Raw genomic sequence first — 23171 nt, 5'->3', positions numbered from 1 at the left:
AGGTCTTTATTTTCCACCAAGAAATAATATTCCATTTAATTCTTTATTATTCGGGCACAACAGGGACCACATAATTTAATTAACGAGGCTTCGTACTATGGAATTAATTCGAAATATCTGAATTAATCCTACCATAATAAATTACAAATTATTCCACTAAAAAATCGTAACTGCACTCCTTAGTTCAATTTTGAAATCTTTCATTAAATCTTATTTAACGCCCTATGTTAAGATTACAGATACCAATCAATTAAAATAAATTACTGACAATTTAATTCATTGACTAATTGAATCCTTTATATTTCCGCTTAACTTATATCATGTGACGGATACAAAATTCACCTGCAGGGTTTTCACACGAGACTTATAAGCATTCATAAAGGGGTATCATCAATCTCAAAGTTGAAACATGGATTCTATCAACTAATTATCATTTCACAAATGTATTTTGCCATTATCAATTTACCGGGAATTCATTAGACTCGCAATTGGGTCGTACCTTTTAATAAATCAAAATAATGAACAAATCACATAGATCATAATAATTATATCAAGATTAAGAGTATAAGTAGATTCAATGAACTAGAGATCATAATAATTATATCAAGATTAAGAATATCAAGATCACAATGCCTACGTAGGCTCGAACCCCAATATATCGTAAGACAGAATTTTGCAAATCTGCCCAACAAATTCTGCTTTTTGGGCCGCACAAGGCAGAATTTGCATGGACAGAAATTCTACTTGCGCCATGTAAATTATGCTTGAAGGTAGAATTTCTACCCGAAGGACAAAATTGAAAGACCACCATTTTGAGAGATAAAAATTAAAAACCACCCCAGCGAAGGGCAATCCTGCAAATTGCCCCTACACAATTGCAGAAAAGTTAAACTATCCAATAATATTATATTGTTGTTATAGAGTGAGTTAAGAATCATGTTTCACATGTTAACTAGCTTATTGTCATTAAAATCAAAATCATGTTTAACATGTTAGCTTATTGTCATTAAAATTACAAGTAAAGATATTTTGGACTTTCAATGTATATCCTAGCTGGAATTTTGACACTCTTTTTTTTCTTCATAAATTTGAATCTTTAGAGAAGCTTTCGTTTCTGTTTGTTCTTTATTTATGGCAGGAACAGCTAGACAAATTCGTAATTTCAAGTTATTTTTTTTTAATTTCCTTTTCTTAAACTTAATTAAATAAGATAACAATAAATTTATTACACACATATATAAACGTACTACATATCATTAAGAATCCTGCTTGAGTAAAAAAAAAACACACACATATTAAAATTCCTCCTTCGCAATAGTTGTCTTAATGTAAAAAGATATTTTTCAGTTGATTCGAGTAATTTCTTTTTACACTAGCCAAATATTTTAGTGAAATTTGATTCACAGCTTTCTAACGAGATAACTAGAATTCTTGTCTTAAACAATCTTCATTGGGATAGAGTTTATAAATATATCAAATATTGTATATAAAAAATATTTTTATTTTTTTAACACAGCACAATTTTATAATGGATCGGATTTAGTTGAACTCCTTTTGATCAGCCCAAACGATGACTTGAATTAATTTTGCACTTGCTTGGACCTCATGGGACATTATTCTTTTTCTTTTCTAGATAACTATACGCTCCATTGGATATTTTATCTTGGGGCCAATGTTAACTTTCTTTAACTCCATTTGATTTAAGCCTAAATAACTGATGTAAATATAAACATTACAAATGATACCCCGAAGATATCATTTGCGTCAGGAAGCCTCACATTAGGGGCAAAGTGTTTCCTAACAAGGATGACTGCGTACTCAAGGGGATTCGAAACCGAGACCCCCTGTTAAAGATGTACACCACATTGGTAACGTTAATAAACTTAATTGACGGCCTCGACAACATCGATTTAAAGTGAGTCGGTCTTAGCTAACCGAGGGGCAACATTGATTTTAACCGAGGGACGTTCGTTGGTTAAGTAAAATTCATTTAGCTCGATTTTTTATTTAAAATCCGGTGAATGAATTTAAAAATAATCGACGGACAACGTCTGTTTTTTAATTAATATTATTTAATTTAATTTTAAAAAATATTTAAATTAATAAATAAAATTATATTGAATAAACCAACACAGTCTGCCAATTTGTTTTTCATATTGACGAACAAACGATAGACTGTATCGACTTTCTAGATTTCTGCATATGATACTTTTTGCAGAAAATTGATGGACAAATCAATACAGCCCGTCGATCTTCGCAAGAAGATCATATGCATAAATCTGTGTTTTACGCAACCCACCTGCCAAAAAATTACAATTGATATATACCAGCTATAACCAGTAATAATGCTGCCAAATCAACCATAAAAGACCTAACATAACATTCAAATACCATCGATACTTCAGAATATCAGAAAAAGAATAAAGATCCATCAAGAAACATCTAAAAAGACCACTAATGTTTAACGATACTAAACATTCAATAGTACCAAATAATTGTAAAAGGTATCAACATAACATATATTAAATGCTAACTAAGGTGAGTCACCATCAAGTGCTCGGGCTACATATTCATCATCTTCATCATCTGGGTCAGAGAGAGGATAATAGGATACCCCATACCTCCCACATGCAATTCAGCTATGTACCTCTGCCTTAAGCGGTTTTACGGTCACATGGTCCTGTTTTCAGCAACCCGTCTTGATTCGGCCTGTTTAATGACTCAATTACGTTGAATAGCTTATAACACTGCTAAAAAAACAGGTTTTACCGACCTCAAAAAATGGCTATTTCCGACCTCATGAGGTCGGTTTTGGCCAAAAACCGACCTCAAAATCAGGTCGGAAAACAGTGGGTCGGAATTATTACCGACCTCATGAGGTCGCAAAAAACCAACCTCATGAGGTCGGTAAAGTTTTTTTAGCCAGGTATTAATTAAATAAAATACCGACCTCATTAGGTCGGTAAATTATATTAATAATATAATAATATGAGTTTACCGACCTCCTGAGGTCGGTAATTTATATGAATATATGATATATTTTGCATAAAACCGACCTCATGAGGTTGGTAATTTGCAATTTCTAGATAATTTTGCAGAAAACCGACCTCATGAGGTCGGTAATTTGCAATTTCTGGGAATATTTTGCAGAAAATCGACCTCATGAGGTCGGTAATTTGCAATTTCTGGGAATATTTTCCAGAAAATCGACCTCATAAGGTCGGTAATTAGCAATTTCTGAGTAAATTTTGCCCATAACCGACCTCATGAGGTCGGTATTCTGCAAAAAAAATTGTAGCACCTAGCTGTTACTCCAACTGCCTCCCTGTCAAGATGAAAATAATTTTACTTTCAACTAAAACGAGCCCAAATAGCTGCCAACAATACACCAAACTACTATAAATACATAAAACAATAAGCTACTATTACAACACATACAAAACAAGAATTATATTCTCTTCTTTTCAGAGATATTTCCATAACAAGAAATGATTCCAACAGTTGCGCAGAAACTAATATAAGGCCACAGTTACACTTGTTATCAACAATAATGAGAAATAAGACATAGACATTACAGTTCTTCTATATCAGTCAATACAATGTGACCAAATTTATGGATCACTGCAATTGCATTTATCTATAAAACAATGCCTGCAACAGAACTCATTAGACTGGAAGGATTCGATGAACAGAGCGGACCACAAACAATTTGAAAGAACATCTTCATGGTTTCACCTCCTACGAGAATCAAAGTTGTCGCAGTCCCTACAGATAGGTAAACAGTAGGGAAGAGAGCAAGCCAAACCCCAAGTCTTTCACCTGAAAGTGCAAGTGAATACAATTTTGGCAATGTTAGCAAGCAAAGTGAAACTATGTTCATTTCCTTACGCTTAAATAACAAGTAGGATTTAAATAACTCTATCATCATTTCATACATCTCATCGGGACACCGTTTGACTGGTCACAGAGTCTAAGATATTCATTTGGACTTAAGTATTCTAATAGTGGTAGTGAATGAAAATACTCCCTCCGTCCCAATTTATGTGACACTCTTTTGTTTTTAGTCAGTCACAAATAGAATGACACCTTTCTATATTTAGTAAAAATCTAACTTTATGAATTGAAAGACATGGAGTTTGACGTATCGGATAAGTGAGGTTTGAGATGCTTAAATAGGATATAAATTGAGCAGAGATAACAGAACGAGATAATTAGATTGGACAGGAAACTTTGAATAGTTGGTAGCTAAAAAATTTATAACTTGATTTTCTTACCAAAAGCTGCTTGTGCAAGTTCCACATATCTATTGCATCTCTTCCCGGGAACTGCTTCATGCAGCTGAACAAGGATCCATAAAGTATAGAGTTGCCAGAAATAAGCTATAGTTAAGGAAATTATTCCCCAGCTCCTGCATTCAGAAGGAAATATTACTGTTTCGATTCTCTCAAGAATATTATAGGTAAAATTTTGTAAGCAAGACATTTATTTGACAGACGTAGGCTATGACACTCCTAGCTCACTGCTTGAGTTTCACTAAGCTGTTAGCATGATAACGCTCTATGTTCCTTTCGGAAGACTAAAATTTAAGAGTATCTGGTAAATGCTGGCGAAAGGTTAATTAAATTGGAAATTTAAGGACATAGAATGGACGATCAGTTATTTAAGAGGTATACATCAGATCATAAAAGGAAATTTAGTTATTAAATTTACAATATCTCCTATCAATGAAGATGGAACATACAGTAACAAGGGCACAATAGTCCACTTGGTAGTTTCAGTAGCATTTAGAGATATTAGATCTTAAAGTCAAAATGATAGGTCAAAATCATCTAAAGCAATCATATTTGGGCCATCCCAAAAGTAAATTCACATAGCCAACAGAAAACAAACCTGCCTTAAAATTTCCTGGACCAACTGTTGACTAAATTGCAGTGCCAAGAATGTTACTAAAATATCAATTTTCTTATATTAAATGGTCTCGAAACTACATTAATTCCTTTTATACATTATTGTATCAAGATTTATTAAGATATGTACATGTAGTTGATTTTTAAAGTAAAAATAATTTTTGGTAAATGTACAGAACTTAAATCCTTTGATGCAGCATGGGACCATCTTTCTTAAATGACATGGAAATGCAAAAGGAAGATGGAATAAAGGTATAGGCACAAACCAAATGAGTACCTTCAGACCATCTTTCTTTTTTTACTGATTTCATTTGAAATTTGAGAAAAGCAAGAAAAAGTAAGTCCAAAGAGACAGATATAGAAGATTTCTTGTTGGTCCACAAAACGATAATTTTCTTAAATAGTAACAAATCAATAGATAGAGGGGTCCATTAATTCATCTTAAATGAGTGCACTATAGTCAATCAAGGTCCCCATTTTCAAAGACAACTGATATGCATTTAGAAAAGCAGTAGTTATAGTTAAAAAAATAGCAGAAATATCAAGACTTTCGAGACTGAAGATTTGCTTTGAGAAAATGTATGAAACAAAAACAATTTTCCCAACTCAAGTAAATCCCCCAATTAGCAAGACAGAGTTCTTTAAACCAAGAAAAAAGAAGATTCATAGAAAAAACCAAACCAGAATAAGCCTAAACTTTCCTGAAAGCAGTCAAAAGCTGGTAGCTTTCCAAGCAAATTCTAATGAAGTTCTTACATATAGATCATATAACTTTAAAGTCCCTAAAGAAATGAAAAAAGATCCAAACTTTGACCATAACACTATCAACAATAGCAATAACAAGCACCAAACAGATGGAAAAGAGATAGTAGTTCTTTAAACCAACAAAGCAGAAGCTTTATAGATACACCAGAATAAGCCCAAAAATTATTCTTGAAAAGCAGTCAAAAGACAGCTTTGCAAGCAAATTTGAATATAACCCTTACCATCATACTACAATAAATCCACTGATGAAGAAGTCAATAAAAATGAGGAAACTCAAGTCCCAACTTTTGAAGATAAATGCAAGCAAGTGGCAGATTAAAAAAAAATGAGGAATCTTTTTTTGACCTTATTCTTCCCACAATGACAACAATAATAGAAACCATCCAAACAATCAAAATGAGGAATCTTTTCCCTGCAAAAACAACTGTAACACTACCTGTTTATCCCACCTTAATATTACATACTTTCTATGTAGTTAGCACAAGGGTGTTAAAGTTGTACAATCCAACAAAGCTACACAGTTGAGGTAGTGGGCATTAATCCTTGACCACTCTATGGCAAGTAACACTAGAAACCACTAAATCAAGTGATAATTCCAAACTCACAAAAATTTATGTAAAATAGCAGAAACAAGGAATAAAGGAAAAGTATGGGGTCAGCTAGTCTGTTGAAAGTAATTTTTAGTGAAGTTACATTAAGGCACCAAAAACAAACATGAACAGATGAACCAAGTTACGGAAACATCATACATTATAGTTGGAAGTTTATCATCTAGATGCTATGCAATCTTCCATAGCTTAAGCAAAGAAATCAGACCACTGAGCAGTTTGTATAGTTTTGCCTGACCAAAAAAGATCAAGTTTTTGTTTTTGTGGGTACTTGTCAAAGAAAATTATGTTCATGTGAAATGGTTTTTATGCATCTTCCCTGTGTTTTTTCTATTAGGATAGTAACTTCAGCAAACTTGCAACAGCAAAATGAGATACCTGCAGGTCTTGCTAATGAGGAGAACAACTTTGTATCTCCATCTAAAGTTGTTGAGATATGTGGAAATATCCAAAACAACTGCAGGCAGTCAGGAATTTAACAAACCACCTGCAGATCATACAAGCAGTAAGGGAGGCATCTTGGTTATTGTAGATAATGCAAGTCTTAAAGTTCAAGTTCAGGAGAGTAGTAACATTAATCATCAGCTTGGTACTACTTGTAGTACTAATTTGCAGAAGCACATTAGTTTGGTGTCAAGTGCAACTGGGAATGCAAAGAATCAGGTGCAAGAAAAGGAAAATGCAGACATTCAAAACACAAGCACTGCAGGTCCTAAACAGAAGCAGCATGGTACTAATTTGCAGAATTTATAGCAGCATGGTGTAATATTTCTTCAAGTTCCAAGAGCAAAGCAATAGAGAACAAAAAATGTAGATTTGAACGGGCAAAGCACATGACGATTAATAATGATGCTCCTAAACTAAACATAGAACAATTAGAAATGGATATGTGTGGCAAAGCTAGAAATTTCATTAAGGATGTTCAAGATTTAATACATATGTATAAAAAATGATTTTTGCCTATATGCACATTATAATTTTACAATAAAGGGTGTTCAATTGAGCACCATTCTGTCTATGCGGCTACACCACTGGATATGCTAATAATGAGTGCACATCTACTAATGGGGAAAAAAAAAGCACAAAGAGAGCAAAAACAAAATTCGACGATGCTAATGAAAAAGGGGCAAGACACAAAACTAATATCATTCATCGAGGAAACCATTCTTTGGATAATAATACCCGAAGGTTTCTAAACTTGATTCAGGGAGTTTCTACAATCCCCGAACTCCAGAGGATTTATCTCTAATAACGTTGCTTTCTTTTTCACCAACACATAATTGAAATACGTATATAGCAACAAACTAAATTAATTACGAGAAAAAAGTTACACGTTTCTCTTGAACTATGCAAGTTCAATTCATTTGTCAGCCAAATAGAGAAACAAGACATATTAGGCAGAAAAAAGGAAAACACTAAAAGAGGCACTACATCAGAGAAGTTGGGTTTGCAGCTCCTAATTAAGGGAAGAAAACTGCAAAAGAATATATAACTAACTCAGATCTAGAAAATGAAATAGACAGATAGCAAATGCACTAGAGTTCATACTGAGTCCTTAACTTCCAAATGAATAACAAAAATATTAACTGCAGTAGCAACTAGCAAGTTTACCAGAGTTGGAACCCTATCAACAAAAGTAAATACCTCTCATTTGCAATCCACTATTAGCTTATTTCTAAGAAAAAGGTACTCCAAATAAAAAACTGAATCATTTGAGAATGGTGCAAAACCCTGTTCTTCTTAGAAGGATTCAAGAAAGTCTGGTAAAGAAATTAGTGAATCAAAGGAGAAGTTAGGGCTTACCCAGAAGATGGAAAATGAAGGTGGAGAGCATTGGAAGAAGAGAAGGGCGTGAGATATGGGGAAAATGAAGTGAAGAAAGTGTGAGAGCTTACAAAATGGGGGAGAGATTTGGAAGAAGTAGTCAATTAGGTAAACTCTTTTTTCAATGTCATATCTGAAACAAGCTTTTTTCAGCTGGGTAGGGATGGCGGCGGCGGTGACTGACAGGAATGATGGTGACGTCGCCGGAGTTATTAGGGTTAGACAGAGAGGGGCGGGGGGAGAAATGGGAAAGAGACGGGTTTAATTTCATCTGTCTTGTAGATTAAGTAATTATACCGATCTCATGATGTCAGTATATTTAATAATTTTATTTTTAATTTAAAATAATACCGACCTCGTGAGATCGTTATTTTTTTAAATTAAAAATAAAATTATAATATATTTAGCATGAAATAAATTTCCGACCTAACGAGGTCGGTCCATTATTTTTTTAAATTTTGGTACATTATTACCGACCTCACGAGGTCGGTTTATTTTTAAAAAAATTAAAAAATAAATATTACGACTTTACCGATCTCACGAGGTCGGTTTCTTTTCGACCTCAACTGAGGTCGGTTTTTTGAGGTCGGAAAATGCTGTTTTTTTTAGTAGTGTATAAGTTAAAAGAATAATATTACTTATCAATTTCCCGTAGTCGTCCCCGTGCTGACTGCATTGTGTGTAACGAGGCACCTTTCTCGGATCTCCAGACTTTCTTTGCCTGCTCAGCCTTTACCCTAAACTCGTATAATGGCCAGTATATGTTAGAAGTTAATCGGGCTTCTTTCGTTTTTTGCGACTTGAGAGTATCCCCAAACCAGTTAAATAACTTCATCCTTGACTTCTTCTCAAAGATTGTAGCAATCAACCTGTCGTGTCCCAGAAGCCATGTACACTATTCTGCAAGCTAGATAGATAACGTTAGATGAAAACTAAATAGGAAAAGGGCCTAAAATACCTGGTATACCCATTTTAACTGGGTTAAATTAAGGTACAACATATTGGAGATTCTTAAATTGCTTTGTTTTAGGGAGTCGCTGCCTAATTGATTTTAAGGTGAATTAGGACACCTAACTAAGGTAAATCTATCTAAACCTCCGTTAATGGTCTGCTTAAATTTTAATTCTAGGTAAGGGTTCTAATTATCCTAAAGGGAAGGGGTTAGACATCCTCTAGAATCCGTTAACTACGGTTATCCGACCAAACTTAGGTTAATTAATATAGTGCTTAAATTTTAGAAATGACTTACAAGTATTGCTGAGGTTTTAAAGGGAAGTAATGTTAATTAAGATTTACGGAAAATATAATAATTTGTACAAAAGAGGACTTTAAACGCTACTTTAAAATAAGACTTATAAATGTTGCTTAGACTTTAAATGAAAGCAATAATAATGCTATTTAAAATAATACTTGTAGAAAATATAATAGCTCACATAAAAGAAGATTTTAAATGCTATTTAAAATAAAGCTTAAAATGTTGCTAAGACCTTATATGAAAATATAGTAAATGCTATTCAAGATAAGACTTGTAGGAAATATGGTAATTTGCTAATAGCTTTTGAGAAGAGATTTAGCAATTTTGAACTTTGGATAAATTATGTTATATGAATATAACAATGTAGAAAAATCTAGACTTATAAATAGGATTCAAAAGGAAGTGGGTTTTCTTTTTCCTTTTATTATTTCTTATTAACTATGCTGAGCTAAAAATATGCATGATTGATTCAAATTTGAAGAGTTATTTATAAAATATACTTGAGTTTATACTTGCGTACTAATGACGTTTTGAAATGTTTTATGATAAAAAATATGATTCCCTTTGCTTAAAATACATAGTCATGCCATTTTGCAAATCAATTATTCTAAATAAAATAAATATTAGACGTTATAAATAGTTTTAACATGAAAAGAAGAGAATAAAACTTATGGAATTAATTGTTAGTCTTCCTTAAACTAACTACCCATTACTAAAACTAAACCTACTAATTCATTAGGATTTATCTAAACTAAGAAAACAAAACAAACAAAGAGTTAGTTGCATAATACAAATTAAATGCACAAAATAAATAGAGGAGTAGATAATTTAAATGGGCTCAGCCCATTTTTTTTAAAGAGCTGCTGCAATCGGGCATGGGCTCAGCCCATTTTAAAGTTGCTACGATCTGTTTGCTGTTGTTGGGCCTCGGCCCAGCAGAGATTTTATACACTGCTGCGGATGGGTTGGACACGAAAAAGATTTCGTTAGGCTTTTATCCCAACACCGAATGTGGAAGAAGAACAAGTCCCTCGGACTCGTATGCGATGTTCATGCATAAAAATGAAGGAAAAAGAATTAGTACGTAATCAATAAGTAATGCTAAACATATATAATGTAAATTCAAGTGGGCACATCAATAGCAGGCAGAAGATTGCAACGGAAAAGAAAAAAATCAATCTGACACCTAACTACTATGTTCTGTTATAACTTGTGCATTTGACAAAGATTTATGCTTTCATTTGGGACATAATTACCGTAACATAGTACCAACAAAAACATATTGAAATCTGCACTAACACATACATATTCAGACAGAGAACTTCCTTAAGCAGATCTGATTTTACCAAAACAAGCTAATTATTTTATATCCACATTTTATCCATTTTCGAGGTTTCAAACAAACAATTGGAGGCTGCATTATGTGGAAGGAGGTAAATCAAAACAGATTTTGAACAGGCTAGTGATTTCTTTAAATAAATATAGAAAAGTACTAGCGCATTTCCCCTATCGATCTACTTTGTATAATAACAAAAACAATGATGTTGAGCCATCTTTTATAAGATAACATCATATCAAAAGACAAGCGAAATTTCTATTGTTACGACATCCGACACATAAACGTTAACACAGTCAACTCCAACTTGGAAGAATCATACTGCAGACGTAAACCAGAATACTAAATCTTATTCCATAAACCCACAGCGAAGAATATCTAAATACCATCGATCAGAGCATATTCATGTTTTAAACTAAACTCTTTCATTAATCATTTGAACATTAAATAAGAAAGGCCATGGACTGGTTAGAAACAAAACTCCTATGCATACGGTTTCGAACAAGCAGGCGACCTCTTTCAAATTAAGATCCAAAAGCTGAATCGATTTCTGGGAATATTTCATTCAAATTTACCACTGAACAAACCAAACTTGACTCAAGCTCATCAATCATGTTAAGTTTTTCATCACATTCAAATTTGACAACCAAGATAAGAAAAATGACAATAACAAACAAGTTCACACGAACTAATGGATTGCTGATGTTTGGATAGAAAAGATTATATTTCTACATACTTGAATAGCAACCCAAATGAAACACAAGAACAGGTCTGATTTTTTCTTCGAAAGTGTTTAACACTGATATTACGACCAAAGTAAAACTAAACAAATACTTATGGGTTTGAATAAACTAACTGAAGTCAAATTCCAAACAAACAGAAAACAAAGTACTGAGAACTAAAATCAAATACCAAGCGTAATAAAGTCGTAGCAAAAAAAATAAAAGGAAAGGATAGAGAATCACTCATATAATTCCAACATATGTAATTGTATAAATGGAACTAACTCAACAACTAAACCATCATACAAACTGATTAAGTCCGAATTAATATCAACATATAAACAGACTTATCCATTGAGCTAAACCAACCTAACTAATCGACATGTTTTAAACGACACACCAATTAAAGAAGCATAGATAAAGCAGAAGATAAAGGGGGAAGGGAGGATTACCTTCTTCGGGTGCAGCGAAGTGGGTGCGGGGCTTCGATATCCACTTAAACACTACAAACCTCCGGATTTGCGCGCACTCGGATTCGAAACAGCGAAACGGGAATAAAATGTGTAGTATTTTGAATCAATAATCAAAAGGAATTATGAAAACTAATATTTTAGAGGAATTTGGGCGGCTAACAGACTTTTTTTTTTTAGGGGGAATTTTTGCGACTCGAAAAAACCTCCCTTTGAGTATAAGAAGGCCCGTATTTATAGGATGAAATTAGGGTTTTAAACTAACATTTTTGGGCGGGATTTCACCATCTCTGATTTGCTTTTCAAAATCCTTTTCAAACACAAAACGTTAGAAACCTCTGTCATCGATCAGAAGCAGACCAAATAAAGAGACAAAGTTCACTAAACTTGTACTACGAAAATGAAAAAAAGAACTGGTAAGAAACGATTTGAAATCAACAAACAGCCAAAATTCATTAAGGATGATTCAGATGCAAGCAGAAAAAGAAAGAAGAAGAAAACAAGAGTTGACCTCTTTCAACGGTCAAATCCTGGTGGGGGTACCGAGCATTAATTTCCCTTCCCCAAATCGACCATGCACGGTCTGGGGAAGGTGAAAGTCGACTGCGATCTTTACTATTTTTGCGAGGAGAGAGAGAGAGATATGAGCGGCTGAAGAGGAGGCAAACGAAGTTTGCACGAAAATGGGAGGGGACAAATCTGTTTATGGCTAAAGAGAAGGGAAGGTTTAACTGGAAAGGGAGGTGGGAAAGAGGAGGAGAAAGGAAGGGCAGGGGGGTGTGCGGCTAAAGAGGAAAAGATGAAAAACCTAATCGTTTTCCTTTTTTTTTTTGTTAAACAGACGGGTCGGGTCAGGTAGGTTCGGGTAGTGGGCCGGCTGAAACGTGGGCTGGGTGAATAATAAAAAATATATGGGCTGGGTCGATTTAAGCGGGTAATGGGCTGGGCAGATGAATTAACATGTAGATTGGTTTGAAAATATTGTTGTTGATTGGGCTTGGATTTGGGTTAGATGAATTAAAATATGGCTGAATGAAAGAAATAATTTGGACTTCTAAATTTAAGTAAAAGACCTACTTTAATTAACTATATGCTAACATGTGCCAAAATATTACCTAATATAAAAGTACGTATTTATTAGTGCTCAGATAAAAATAAAATTATATGACGTCGTGAATAGCCGTGCGATAATATTTTAAAAATTCAACAATAAATAAACGCTATTATTAAATTGCGCAAAATAAATGCGATACGTGTGCATAGGATGGTAAAAATGCTGAAATGATTATAATGCAAATTAGAACAATACCGGTAATAATAATAATAATAATAATAATAATAATAATAATAATAATAATAATAATAATAATAATAATAATAATAATAATAATAATAATAATGATAGCTAGTGACTACAATAGGGTAGTGAAACACGGATATTAATAAAAACTAATAATCGTAGTAAAATATAACTAATTATTTCTTGAATTGCCAAAATATTAGGAGCGTAAATAAATATTTGGAGGAAGGTGAGACAAAATTGGGTGTCAACAATACCCTTAGACTATTAGAATTGGTACCAACCGCTACCGATAACCAACCGCAAAATTGGCTTATTGGTATTGGGTTATCAGATTGGCGGGTGGGGAATGGATTTAAATTTTATAATTAACGGCTTATCGGTGCGGGGGACGGATTACTCAATTTTCTTATTGGGTAAACCATTAACCCGTTAAGAATTTATCATATTTTATTATATTTTTACCCCTAAACAAATAAAATATGTATGGTAATTATAATTTGTAAACCTAAAGATAAGCCTCAGCAGGCCAAGCCTATTTAGTCAGTAAGACAGTAAGTGTATTCACTTAATTAATTCTTAGAAAATAACCCTAATTTACCTAAAGGGTAAAGCACAGCAAGTCAGCAACTGCTACTGCACGCAAGACACAAGTATTGTTCTGCTGAATGAACTGATTAAGATCCTACAACTAGCAAGTTCCCGCATAGGCACCAATTAATGCATTTGTGCTATATATATCAGAAGAGAACTATATTCCAGCATCCAACTACATGGACTAGAAGCACATCTGTGAAAACTTCTCAAATGTGGCTTTCATTTTTGCACTTTCAATGAGAAACTATAGGCAATCCATATAACAGAGTGAGAATGTGTTGGGTCATTATTTTTAGTGTCGGGTCTTCTTTCACTTCTTTCATTTTCTCTTATATTTAGCCAATACACCTCCCGATAACCGTCCGATAATTGCTAATCCGATACCGAACCAACCGATATCTTATAGGTTGGCTAGCGGATTAATACTTTTAAAAGTCGATAACCGTTAAGCCGAACCGTTAAGCGTAATAATCCGCCCGATAAGCAGCCCTACCTGTCGTTAACTTATGGGGTCTAAAATGTCCTTATTTGTAATGGCCGACATCAAATTTAAAAAATCAATAGTTATTTAACACATGGAATCACCTGATTGGCCTAATTTTGGATCCCACAATAAGCCCCCGTTTGGCCATAAGAATTATTCACTTTATTCAGGAAATGTTTTTCACTTTTTTCCGGAATCAGCATTTGGCCATGAGAATTCCGAATACAACTTGATATTGTATTCCGGAATACCAAAAACTCAAAAAACTTATTTTTCAAAAAAAATTCACTTTTTTACAACTACATTTCACCAAAAACTACAATTTCAAAAACTATGGCCAAACATAACTCCAACTCCAAAATTCCAAAAAAAAGTGATTTTTTTTTTGGTATCTATGGACAAACCGGGCCTAATTTTTTTGAAAAAAAACACTCCCCCCCCTCCCCTTCCCATCTACACTCACCGGCCCACCCAACCTCCTTTGACCCGCTTCTTCTCTCTCTTCCGTTTCTAGTCTTCTAAATATGTCAAATGGATGCAATAAGTTCTTATTATATTTTAATAAATTATAATTTCTTATACTTAGTTATCTTTAATTGGACAAAAATTCTTATTACATTTTAATAGATTGTAATTTCTTATACTTTAGTTACCTTTAACTGGGCAAAGTGGAGTGGATTGCGGTCTTCTTCCTCCCATCAACGCCTCCCACCTCCAATATTTTCTCTAATTAGTTATTTGTTTGCTCATTTTTTAAAAGTAAACCGTTTAATTATGCAAAATTATTTTATAATGAAATTAGTTTGAGTTTGAATCTGATCCTAAAGTTTTATTGAGTTTATTTGTGTTGAAATTTAGTTGAATACTGCAAAAAAAAAACTTGTTTAATCTCATGAAACCTCCATAAAATTTGGACATTCATCGATGAACATTGACCTCAATTTGAAAATTTAATTTCGAGATTTATTGGCTGTTTGAACTTGGTACGTTGGAGTTTGGTTCTTAAGCTCAAGCGTGATTGAGTAAACTTGGTGAAAAAATCCATTAAAGAAGTGAACTAAAGCCGCCATTGAAGGAACTTTTCGAAGCTTGATTTAAATTTCTAAATCTGTAAATTTGGGTGTACAAATCAAAAGTTTTGTCCATTAAAATCAAATATGGACGAGTAAAAATTGTTTCGTCTCAACACTCATTCAATTAAAGAATGCAAGGTGAAGGAGGAGGGTGTGGGTAGATTGGGAAGAAGAAGACTAAAAATGGAAGAGAGATGAGAAGTGGGTCAAACGGGGGTTGGGTGGGCTGGTGAGTGTAGAGAGGGTTGGGGGCTTTTTTTATTTTTTTTTTTATTGTGGAACCCAAATTAGGCCAATTAGGTGATGCCACATGTTAATTAATTATTGATTTTTTAATTTAGACGTGCGCCGTTAAAAATAAGGGCAGAAGTGCGAATAATAGTTATGAATTATTCAAAGAAAACTATTTGACAAAATTACTTTCTTTCTGTCACGACCCAACCCCGTAGGCCGTGACTAGTGCCCTACTTGGGCACCCTGACATACCTGTACATATCGAATCGCATCCAAATAGTATATGCGGCAAAAATGCTATATGCCGTCTCAAACTATCTCAAACTGTATCAGACACAAATATATACATATACATATATCGAAGAGCCGGCAAGGCTATCAAATACGTCAAAAGCCGACAAGGCTGTCAAATATATCAAAAGCCGACAAGGCTATCAAATGGCACAACGACCCAAAAACATATATAAAATGCACGCCGACAAGGCTGCCATAACGAAAGGGATCATATGGACACAACTGTACAGAAGTAGGCACACACACCCACAAATAAGTCTACAGACCTCTAAACAGACCAAACGAATCATATGGCGGGACAGGGCCCCGCCGAACCCCGAAACAAATGTATACATACATAGCGAACAAAAGTATATACCAAAAGTGTATGCTCTGAAATGAGAAGAGCACTCCGAACAGCTGAAGGGGATATCCTAAACTGGGGGATCACCAAACTGTGCGTCTGTACCTGCGGGCATGAAACGCAGCCCCCGAAGAAAGGGGGTCAGTACGAAATATGTACTGAGTATGCAAAGCAGAATGTACAGAAAGCAAATTTGAGACATAAACGAAATGGAAGTATCAAACATAAGTGCAAATCCAACATATCAAAATTTGTTTACTGTAAAAAATATGCAAGTCATGCATAGGGTACAGAAGAATATGGTCGCCCGCCCGTCGATGGCGCCATAACACAGCATAACACCAGAAAGTCTTAAATCTCCGTACCCCCTTCACATATCACATCACAACATAACGCCATATACAACACATCACCAAACATAAGTGGAACCCGACCCTCATTAGCGAGTAGCTCGGAGAACCATAACACAGCATAACTCCGGAGTATATCAAAATGCGCACGATAACAGAACCGGCCCGGGACTCGGCGAAGGGAATAACAAAATGCACGAATAGAGTCGTGAGTAGTCATATGCATAACATTATTATAATAAATTCAAACATAAGTAAGATAATCATACTTGCAAATCGAAATAGTAGTCATATCAAATTCTTTGAAAAGTTCTCCGAATTACATAAAGGAAAGTCGCGGGACCCACGGAAGGGTATTGACCCGAGTCGGGCCCGCCTATAGGAAATATATTCATCATATGCCATATAAGCTCTTACAAAAATATTAAAGCAATCCGAACCTTTCGGAGGAAGATATGGCGTTTATAGTTCGGAATTCTTTAAATCAACTCATTGTGCAAAGTTTGGAAATCAATTTCTTCAAAGGCATAATAGTTCATATTTCATCATATCATACATAGGAGTGCCAAAGAATATATGTAAAGATCATAGCGAACTCGGATTTCGAATTTAGGATTTCCTTAAGACTAGTAGTCTAGCCTATTCGTAACTAAGGCATGCCAAATGAAAGAAGGGTGCTTTACATACCTCGAACGCACTTCCAAGCTAGCCAATCTAAAGCTACTCCAAATCTACGCCTCGGGCTCCCCAAGGTCTACAAAATGTGCCAATGAATATCCAATATTAACCATAGGCACTTAAGCAATTATTCATTCCAACTAACTCTAAATTTTACAGAAAATTCGGCAGCACTTCCCCTGTAAATAGGCCATCCCGAGAATTTAACTCGGCCAAATCAATCAACAACAACAACCAATCTATCAACATTAATATCTCTCTTTTCCATCATTCTATAACTTTCATGATTTCAATTCGACGACTTGCCTTTAAGCCAACATCGATGCTTATTTATTCAAATACTAACCCGAATCCATACCAACAATATTTAATGACATTCTAAGCGATTCATACAACATTTCCGACAATCCAAAATTTTTCCACATTAGCCGAGAACAGCCCCTAACCCGAGAACCTCACTTTAACCCACTCCTCATTTTCAAATCATGATTTGCATCCACAATTCACATTCTAACAATGCTATTCTCATCAACATACAAATTACATTTAATATACTATAACCTCCAAATCAGGCCGCATCAATTACAACATCAATTTGAGTCATTAAGCATTCATTTCCAACATCGAATTCATAACGACGACGACTAAAACATTAAGCGACATTAATTTATTCATTTCCATATAAGGTGACCCATTTTCGGCTAGCACACCAACATACACATATGGATAATTCTCAATCATTCCTTCACCCTACAATGATCATAATATACTAACTAGGCATTAATTCATAGTTTCAACACAACACAACACAACACAACACACACATACTTACACGGCTCAAGCACCACACACACAACTCACTTCCAACATTCCATATTTCATGATTTTTCCTCCATTTTAACATACTACAAGATGCATACAACCTTCATAACACATAAAACATAATCAAATCTTACCTTTTCTCTTCCATTTCCCAATAGCCTAGGGTTTCCAAGAATGAGAAATAATGAATTGATCACTCCAACGACACCTCCACGCTACTTAGGGACTTCAATATAGTTGATCTACACCAAAGAATTAATTTTAGAGAAGCTAAAAATGGGGGTTGGTTTTCTCTTGCCTTGGCCGAAAACAGTGAGGTTGGGAGCTCTCAATGTTTGATATTTTCTAAGTGTTGCAAAATGAGAGAAGATGACTACTTAGTCATCTATTTAGTCCCACAAAAATATCTATATTAACTTTGGCCCACATAATGTGTTGGACTAATTAAATTTGGCCACACAATGTGTGGGACCAATCCCATTTACATGGCCACCATGGCATTCTTGTACAACATTTTAAATTCCAATTTATAAATTTGGGTCCCAATTTTTCCTAAGTGTTCAATGCCATCAATTTCATATATAACTTATGTCCCACAATAAAATCAAATGGTCAAAAGTCCCGACTTCATATCCCGGAATAATCTTGGCCTTAAATTATCATAGTTAATCCGGGTTGTCCCAATGTATAAAAATACGGGACGTGACACTTTCTCTGCTCTGGCTATCGGCGCATGGTAAGTGAACCACGCCGGTAGTGGTGTTCATGGTGAGAGGACGAGGAAGAGGGCATGGCAGGCCCAGGAAAATACCACTAATAGCATTTGGAAGTTCAATTAGTACTAAATCGCAAGAAAATAATGGGAAATCAGTGCAGAATGAGGAAACCCTAATGCCCCCCCCCCCCAAAAAAAAAGAGAGAAACAAAAAAAATGGAGACAAGGGAATCATCTTTGTCGGTCTTAGAAACGAATGAGGAGGCAGATCTAACCACCCCGCAGGCCTTGGTGACTACTAAGGGCAAAACACAGGTAACGCTTACTCCGGTGGCCGCGAGCACCAATGGCAGTGTACTTGGAGCACAACCCCAGTCGGTAACGGGAGAAACAACAACTCCGACTGTCACGAAGGCCGAGCAAGAAAGTGGTGAGAAAAATCGACCTTGAGTGAACCTGTTCACTAGAATAGGGTTGCATCTAATGGAATGAAACTCAATTGTATCCCACCTTTGATCATTGATGGGCAGCCCAGTGGTGCAGTTGGAACAAAAGGAAGTTGATCTAGAACTGGCCAAATGGGAAACAATGATAATTGCTTATTTCATAGGCGATACACCAAGGTATAACATCATGCGAAGATATGTACAACAAAACTGGACCGAAGTAGTAGAACCGGAATTATTCTTACATGAGGAAGATTATTATGTACTGAAGTTCAAATTGATTGAAGATATGCATGAGGTACTCTATTCAGGACCTTATACCATTAATAACCGACCTATCATTATCAAGCCATGGTCCATTGATTTTGATTTTAGCAAAGAGTATCCTACTGAAATTCCACTTTGGGTGAAATTCCCTAAACTTCCAGTGTCATGTTGGAGTGCTCTTAGCAAACTAGCTAGTGTCATAGGAGTCCCATTGTATGCTGATGAATGCATTACTAAACACACAAGAATATCCTATGCTAGAATGTTAATCGAGGTGAACATCACAAAACCCCTACCAGGCACCCACACAGTACTTGACCCTGCATGCAAGAAGTTTACCCAATCAGTTTCGTATGATTGAAAGCCACAGTTCTGTATGAAATGCAAGGTTGTAGGACATATGTGTCATGTTCCAGCTAAACCATATGTTCTATCTAAGAGAATGGCTAAAGAATGGAGATCTACAGGTGTGATACAACAGCCAGTTGGGCAGGCTCCACCTGTGGTTCCACTTGTGGCTCCACTTGTAGTTCCACCTGAGGCTCCGCCACCATCATTGGAGCAGACAGTAGCTATAACACCAGGTGCTAACAATAAACCTGCCGTACCTGTTGTAACTACAAGGAAGAAAACTAAATTAAATGCAACTGCTAGGACCAGTGATAAGACCAAAGAGCCTCAGTTCAATTTGGAAGAGTTTCCTAAACTGGGATCTGTGCCAACAAATCTTCAATCAGGTTCATCTAGCCAGAGAAATGAGGGAGGATTGGAGTAAAGTCCTTGCCTCTAGACAAAGGAAAGGATACCAAAACTGTCTAATGAAGTGGCTCTTCTGGAACATTAGGGGGATGAATAAGAGATATATATAAGCAAAAAGAACTCAAGAATTATATACATAATAATAGAATAAAATTAAATGGGATTATAGAAACCAGGGTCAAAGAACATAATGCTTAGAAGGTGCACAAAAACATCTTGTTTGGATGGGGAATGTACAACAATTATCAGGCAACAGTAAATGGAAGGACATGACTCACAAGGGATACAAACTGGTATAATGTACTAATGTTAAGGGCTAATGCACAAACATTACATTGCTCAATACATCATAGAAATGGAGATTTTGTTACGTTCCTCATAGTAGTATATGGATACAATACAAGTGAATAGAGAAAAGGGTTGTGGGAAGCACTACAGGAGATAGCAGTGGGTATTACAAGCCATGGATCATTGTTGGTGACTTTAATGCTATTCTACAACCACAAGATAGGTTATTAGGGACTTCAATCAGCTATAATGAAATCAAAGATTTTCAGACTGTCTACATAACTTACAGTTAAATGAACTTCATTGGAAAGGCAATTATTACTCATGGTCTAACAAGCAGAAAGGCCCAGACAGAGTTTGTAGTAGGATTGATAGAGCCTTAGGTAACCATGACTGGATGCTTCAATGGGGACAAGTAGTGGTGGAATATGCAAGTCCATTTATATCAGATCACTCTCCAATGCTACTAGATCTCAATCAGAAACACTGGAATACTAAAGTCCCTTTTAGGTTTTTCAATGTGTGGGATGGACATGATCATTTTCTTGGCTTGGTGTAGGAAACTTAGCAAATACATGACACTGGGGAACCTATGAGACATGTCTGGCAGAACCTACAAGCATTGAAACCAAGGCTGAGGAAACTTAATGATGATAATTTCAGGAGCATTGATCACAAAATCCAGAGAGCTAGAGAGGAATTGGTGGTTGTCCAGGATCAATTAAACACTCACTTCACTGATGCACTGCGGGATTAGGAAAGGGAAGCAATCGTGACCTTGGAAAAATGGTCTGATATTGAAGAGAGCATTCTTAAGAAAAAATCAAGAGCTCAATGGATCAGACTAGGGGACACAAATAGTAAATATTTTTCTGCTATGATCAAGGAGAGAGCTCATAAAAAGCAAATCTTGGAATTAGAATCACAGACAGGGGTAAAGCTGACTACTGAAGATGCCATCAAAGTTGAGATTACTAATTTTCACAAGAACCTTATGAGAGCTACAAATGCAGTGCTTCCAACAGTTAGTAGGGTGGTGATGAGGAAAGGTCCAATATTAACACATGAGTAGAGAATTCTGCTATGTGCTGAAGTTACTGAGGCTGAAATTTTTGGGAGATTATATTCCATTGGAGATGATAAAACACCTGGGGTTGACGGCTACAATGCATATTTCTTTAAGAAGACCTGGCCAATCATCAAAGAGGACATCATCAAAGTAGTTAAAGAATTATTTATTAGTGGTACACTCTATAAACCCTTTAATTGCATTGCAGTAACTTAATTTCTAAAACCTCCAACCCATTAAAGGTAAAAGAGTTTAGGCCCATTGCCTGTTATATAATGATTTATAAACTGATTGCCAATGTCTTTGCTGCTAGATTATAGTCAGTTATATCATCTGTCATATGCCAAGCACAATCAGGTTTCATTCCAGGAAGGAAAATAACTGACAACATAATTTTAGCCCATGAATTAGTCAAGGCCTAAATTTTAGCCCATGAATTAGTTAAGGCCTACACTAGAAAACATGTTTCACCTAGATGTATGGTCAAGATTGATTTACAAAAATCCTATGATTTAGTTGAGTGGTCTTACTTAGAACAAGTCCTGGAAACCTTAGGATTCCCCTATCGGTTCATAGCCTGGTTGATGGAGTGTGTGAAATCAGTCAATAACACCGTTTTAATCAATGGAGAACCTTCCCCTCCATTTGATGCTAAAATAGGGTTGAGGCAAGGAGATCCCCTATCCCCATTTTTGTTTGCCATTGCCATGGAGTATCTAAGTAGATTGTTAGGTGGTTTGAAAGGAGAGACAGGGTTCAAACATCATCCCAGGTGCAGCAAGCTTAATATTACCCATATGTGCTTTGCAGATGACATGCTATTTTTTGCTAGAGGAGATCAGTCATCTGTTTCAGCATTACACAACTATTTTAACAAATTTTTTGCAGCTTCTGGCCTTACTGCTTGTTGACACCTAATTTTTGACCTCCCATAATTTATTTTAGTCCTTGAATATTAAACGGAGTGAAATGTGTCAAAATGATTTTATAAATTATTTAGATAATTTTTTGCCATTTCATTTGGCATAATGATTTCTATAATATCATAAATCATTTAAAAATTAATTTGCATATTTCATAAATAAAAGATTTTTTTTTATAAATTTCAATCAAAGGGATGATTTAAAATAATTAGTTACTTAATTGTTAAAATTATCAGAATTCAATTAGCAGGGAATTTTACTCCGTTTAATTGAAGGAATCTGATTAATTAAATAAATTAATTGAGCCAAATGTGGCCATTATTGAGATGACCTATTCTATAGGTTAGGATCAATTTAGGCTATATTTTCAATTTAGGTCCATTAGATTAATTAGTTATAATTGTTAATGGCTTAATTGAGGGTTAAATCGATTCGCTTTCTCAAATTATGGCCATTTCTTAAATTAATCTATATTTTCCTTCGTATATATATATATATATGCATGTATATACAATATATACACGTATATACATGTATATCGTTTATACACACGAATATATGTACACTGCCCCTAAGTCCTTTTAAAAATCGGACGGAGCCAGGCCCAAAGACACTGTGACCCGACCCAAGAACACTTTTGGA

General features: G+C 35.1%; 1 protein-coding gene and 1 long non-coding RNA gene across 3 annotated transcripts; one reads left to right on the top strand and one right to left on the bottom strand.

The window, feature by feature from the left end:
- Positions 1–3435: 3435 nt before the first annotated feature.
- On the bottom strand, positions 3436–8374 carry LOC132610628 (uncharacterized). 2 transcript variants are annotated; one of them, XR_009571197.1, is made up of 4 exons: positions 7925–8374; positions 6659–6767; positions 4275–4408; positions 3436–3819 (listed from the first exon to the last, which is right to left on the bottom strand). It is a non-coding gene; the product is annotated as an uncharacterized LOC132610628 (long non-coding RNA). The 2 variants fall into 2 exon arrangements; XR_009571196.1 differs by having other exon boundaries at positions 8084–8373.
- Positions 8375–22085: 13711 nt separating this feature from the next.
- Positions 22086–22517, top strand: LOC132611773 (secreted RxLR effector protein 78-like). Its single transcript, XM_060326147.1, has one exon. The coding sequence runs from the start codon at positions 22086–22088 to the stop codon at positions 22515–22517; it is 432 nt and encodes a 143-aa protein (XP_060182130.1).
- Positions 22518–23171: the final 654 nt, after the last annotated feature.

This window comes from Lycium barbarum, chromosome 9 (genome assembly GCF_019175385.1).
Source record: "Lycium barbarum isolate Lr01 chromosome 9, ASM1917538v2, whole genome shotgun sequence".
NCBI classification, from domain to species: Eukaryota; Viridiplantae; Streptophyta; class Magnoliopsida; order Solanales; family Solanaceae; genus Lycium; species Lycium barbarum.
The sequence above is the reverse complement of the archived record's forward strand: the minus strand, read 5'-3'. Positions and strand labels throughout refer to the sequence as shown.